Below are 5,528 nucleotides of genomic sequence, written 5' to 3'. Positions count from 1 at the left end.
ATTTTTACAAGATGTTCTAAATAGTCAAAATACTTTACAGAATATTTTGAAGTAATCTGTGGTATAGATTATAGTTACCATCTAATCCACTGAAAATTACTTTCGATATTTATGAAATAATTAAAAAAAATTAAGAGCAAAAAAATGGCTAAGAAAATTATGATCCCAGAAATTACTTCTTGAAAACTAATATGAAAAGAAGGGAAACAATAAATTACTATGTGGGGCATAGTTGGATAAATCACTTGAACCAATATACAGAGTTGTAAAGGCAATAAAAATTATAATGAGGAAAAAAAATTGGGATTCAGAGCATAATAATCTTAGAAAAATCTGTTGAGAAAAATTAATCATTAAAAATTTTTTTTTTTAAGAACGGTTAGATATGTGGACTTTTAAAGTCTATGACTTACTGTTTTGATTCACTGTGACAAACTTCCAAGGTTGGATCATTATAAATAAAAGCAGCCTCTAAATCGTTGATCCTTACTCGGTATATTCTACACTGTTTGCTGTTCAATTTGATTCTATTCAAGTTTGCAACTGTGGGAAATATAGTCAGTTCCACAAATCCCTGTAAAGATAAAAAAAATAACAATTTCATTATAAAGACTGATATTAGCACATATTTCTCCCAGCCAAGTACCAACTAGGCCTGACCCTGCTTAGTTTCCAAGATCAGACGAGATCTTGGGCGTGTTCAGGGTGGTATAGTCGTAGACAAAACATATTTCTTTGATTTCTACTACATATACACATTATACTCCAGAAACAAAAGCCCAAATAGCTACATACACACATGTGCTCTCCAACTATCTTAATTTCAAACATGGTTGTCCTAGTGACTGAACGGGTATGAGTTTTGAATACGTTATCACTCTAGTGTTTCACTATCAGTGAAAATTAGACCACCTATCAGGAACAAAAGTAAAAAGACTCATTAATCTCGAAGACAGTAAGTTCTAGACAGACTGGAAACCAAAAAGGGAAGAAGAAAAAAATGACAGAGCAAAAAGAGAATCAAACCCACAAGAGGCTGGTGAGTAAAAGAACATGGCAGAAAAATATCAGACAAAAAAACTACACCACTGTGGACAGATTATCCAGACACAAAATCAACAGAGAAATATTGGACTTCATCCGCACTATAGACCAAACAGACCTAATAGATATCCACAGAATATTGCATCCAACAGCTGCAGAATACACATTCTTCTCCTTAGCACATGGATCATTCCCAAAGATAGACATGTGAGGCCACGACACAAGTGTTAAAAATTAAAAAAAAAACCTGAAATCATATCCAGTATTTTCTCTGACCACAATAAAATAAAACTAGAAATCAATAACAAGAAGAACACTGGGAACTATATAAACACATGGAAATTAAACAATGTGTTCCTGAACAGCCAGTGGGTCTAAGAGGTTAAGAAGAAAATTTAAAAATTTCTTGAAACAAATGAAAATGAAAACACAGCATACCAAAACCTATGGGATACAGAAAAAGCACTGTTAAGAGGAAAGTTTATAGCAATAAGTGCTTACATCAAAAAAGTAGAAAAACTTCAAATAAATAATCTAATGATGCATCTGAAAGAACCAGAACTGAATGAGGAAAAACAAAGCCTTTCCTCTATGATCGGGAAAAAGACAAGGATGCTCACTTTCACCACTGTTATACTAAATAGCACTGCAAGTTCTAGCTAGAGCAATCGCATAAGAGAAAGAAAGAAAAAGGCATCCAAATTGGAAAGGAAGAAGTCAAATTATCCTTGTTTGTGGACAATATGATCTTACAGCTAGAGAAACCTAAAGACTCCTTGCACAACCCAAGTGCCCGTCAATCCATGAGTGGATTATTAAAATTTGGTATATGTTTACAATGGAATATTACTCAATTATAAGAAACGACAGTGATCTAGCATCTCTTATACTTTCCTGGATTAAACTTAAGCCCATTATCCAAAGTGGGGCACCAAAAGAGCAGAAGAGCGGGATCCATTTGTACTCACCTTCAAATTGGTACTAACTGATCAACACTAGGTTGATCACATGGCAGAAATACTCTCTAGGAATTAGGGGGATGGGGGGGCAAATCTACAACTAAAGGACACGGGGAGCACTAAAGGGAGGGAAGGGCATGCCTTTAACCTGCATTTGGGTGAGGCAAAGACATAAAGTGTAACTATAATGTTTGTACCCTCACAAAACCCTGGAATAATAAATAAATAAATAAAGACTCCACGCAAAAGCTATTAGAACTGAAAAACAAATTCAGTAAAATTACAGGATACAAAATCAACATATGAAAATCAGCAGTCATTTCTATATGTCAACAGCAAACAATCTGAAAAAGAAACCAAGAACATAATCCCATTTACAATAGCTACAAATAAAATAAAATACCTAGGACTAAACTTAACCAAAAAAGTGAAAGATCTCTACAACGAAAACCATAAAACACTGATGAAAGAAACTGAAGAGGACACAAAAAAATGGAAAGACATTCCATGCTCATGCATTGGAAGAATTAACATTGTTAAAATGTTCATACTACCCAAAGCAATCTACAGATTCAATGCAATCGCCATCAAAATACCAATGACATTCTTCACAGAAATAGAAAAAATAATCCTAAAATTTACATGGAACCACAAAAGACCTGGAAGAGCCAAAGCCATTCTGAGCAAAAAGAACAAAACCAGAAGAATCACATTTTCTGACTTCAAATTATACTACTACTGTAGTAAACAAGACAACATGGTACTGACATAAAAACAGACCCATAGACCAATGGAAACAGAATAGAGAACCCAGAAATAAATCCACACATCTACAGTCAACTCATTTTCAACAAAGGTGCCAAAAACATACATTGCGGAAAGGACAGTTTCTTCAACGAATGGTGTTGGGAAAACTGGATTATCTACCTGCAGAAGAATGAAACTAGACCTCTATCTCTAGTCATATACAAAAATCAAATCAAAATGGATTAAAGACTTAAATCTAAGATACAAAACTATGAAATTACTTAAAGAAAACATTGGGGAAACACTCCAAGACATTGGTCTGGGCAATGATTTCTTGAGTAATAAAAAAAAAAAAGTACAGGCAACCACAGCAAAATTGGACAAAGGGATCACATCGAGCTCTAATAAAAAGCTTCTACACAGCAAGGAAAACAATCAACGAAGTGAAAACAATCAACAAATGAAGGATTGTGAAGACACAATCCACATAATGGGAAAAAATATTTGCAAACTACCCATCTGACAAGCAATTAACAACTGGAATATATAAAGAGTTCAAACACCTCAATAGGAAAAAATTAAATAATCCAATTAAACATGGACAAAGGATCTGAATAGACATTTCTCAAAAGAAGACATGCAAATAACCAACAGCTGTACGAAAAAATGCTCAACGTCATTAAGCATCAGAGTATGCAAATCAAAACTACAATAAGATATCATCTCATCCTACTAAAATGTTTTTTATCAAAAAGACAGGTAATAATGAATGCTGGCGAGGATGTGAAGAGAACCCTCATACACTATTGGTGTGGATGTAAATTAGTGCAACCACCATGAGAACAGTATGGAGGTTTCTCAAAAAACTAAAAATAGCACTACCATATGACCCAGCAATCCCACTCCTGGGTATATATCCAAAAGAAGGGCAATCAGTGTATCAAAAAGATATCTGCACTACCATGTTTACTGCAGCACTATTCACAATAGCCAAGATTTGGAAAGCAACCTAAGTCCTTCAACAGACGAATGGATAAAGAAAATGTGGTAAATATACACAATGGAATATTATTCAGCCATAAAAAAAAGAATGAAATTTTATCACTTGCAACAACATAGATGGAAGTAGAGGACATTATGTTAAGTTAAATAAGCCAAGCACAGAAAGACAAATTCTGTATGTTCTCACTCATACGTGGTAATCAAATATTACAACTGATCTCATGGAGACAGAGAGTAGAATGATAGTTACCAGAAGCTAGGAAGGATAATGGGGAGGAGGGGATAAAGTGGGAATAGTTAATTAGTACAAAAACATAGATAGAATGAACAATATTTGATAGCACAACGAAGTGCTCTAGTCAACAATGTTATGGTATACTATAAAATAACTAAAACAGTGGAACTGGAATGTTCCTAACACAAAGAAATGACAAATGCTTGACAAGATGGATACTCCAATTACCCTGACTTGACTGTTACACATTGGATGCCTGTAACAAAACATCACATGTACCCTATAAATTATCAAGTACCCATAATAATTACAAAATAAAATTTAAAATTAAAAAAAAAAACCTACACCACTGAAACTAACAAGTATGAGTCTTTACTCACAGGAGGTAAATTAGGATATGTGAAATGGCAAGAGCTGTAAGAGGTTCTCAGGCAAGTAGGGAAAATCTATTACTGCATCCAGGAGCAGCAGATATTTCAAAGTGCTGGGTGATTTCCTAACAAGTAGTCTAGAGTCCATATATAGTTCTACGACGTTAGCTGTATAGTGTAAAATCTATCTGAAATATGTACCTAAGACATGAAAGACAGTTAAATACACTGACCACTCACCACCCTCTTGTGTTGAATCAATGGGAGAGAGAAACAGACGAAACACAGAATATACATTCAATGATTTCAATAACCTGGGTTGAAAACTGATGTACTCAAACACTAAATACAGGAAGGCATGAAACAGTAACATTTTAGAAGCTGCAAAGTGAATAGAAAAATTTCAGAGGCTGCAACAGGAATATCTAAGATGAAAAATACAGGCAATAACCATAGAGAACTAGATTATAATGGCTACCACCATAAGCCAGACAGGATACTACATACTTTCATTATGTTCTCTCTAATCCTAATGCCAACTCTAAGAGATAAGTACTACTTCACACTTTTTATAGAGAGGTTCTAAGAGATAAGTACCACTGTAAAGCATAAAAAAAAAGTTAACTTTTTATAGATAAGTTAGCAAAGTCAAGAAAATTGCATCATTAATAAGTGGAGAATGGAGATTTAAACACACCTAAGTGATCCCAAATGACTCCCATTATGCCGTAATGCTTCTGAGTAACAAGGGTTTTAAATATGTAAGAATTGTTTTTAGATAACATGCAGCCCAGCTATTCAAAATTCTGCAGCTCCCAATTCCCAAATAAGTGACCCATACATCCTTAAATTTGACCACCTGCACAGATCTCTGTGGTATCAATACAGAGAACAGAAAGAGCAAAGGCCAAGATACTATTGATAAAGGCTCTGAGTTTAAAGGTGTAAACTCTGAGCAATTACAGGAAGGATCAAAATTCCCTTTAATTAGCATATCAGTCATCCAATTACCATTCTAAATTTAAAGGAGTTTGGATCAACTGAAGGACAAGTAGAACCAACATTTTAGTAAGTGCTGTCAATAGTCAGCTCCTGAGCGGGACATAACAATGGGATTTGGCTTTCTTTTTTCTTTTTGAGACAAAGTCTCACTCTGTTGCCCTGGCTAGA

The 5,528-nt window shown here is 34.4% G+C and overlaps 1 protein-coding gene across 1 annotated transcript in view; it reads right to left on the bottom strand.

Annotated features, from left to right (window-relative positions):
* The window catches only part of TAF2 (TAF2 RNA polymerase II, TATA box binding protein (TBP)-associated factor, 150kDa), a gene marked incomplete at its 5' end in the record, with an annotated part of 139,375 nt that overhangs the window by 117,029 nt on the left and 16,818 nt on the right, over positions 1 to 5,528 (bottom strand). The window contains one exon of the mRNA XM_012646548.1: positions 414 to 574. Within this exon, the coding sequence (XP_012502002.1) occupies positions 414 to 574 (161 nt within the window). The remainder of the gene's footprint in view (positions 1 to 413; positions 575 to 5,528) is intronic.

This window comes from Propithecus coquereli, unplaced genomic scaffold (assembly GCF_000956105.1).
Source record: "Propithecus coquereli isolate 6110/MARCELLA unplaced genomic scaffold, Pcoq_1.0 Scaffold247, whole genome shotgun sequence".
NCBI lineage: Eukaryota > Metazoa > Chordata > Mammalia > Primates > Indriidae > Propithecus > Propithecus coquereli.
This window is presented reverse-complemented; position numbering and strand designations above follow the sequence as displayed.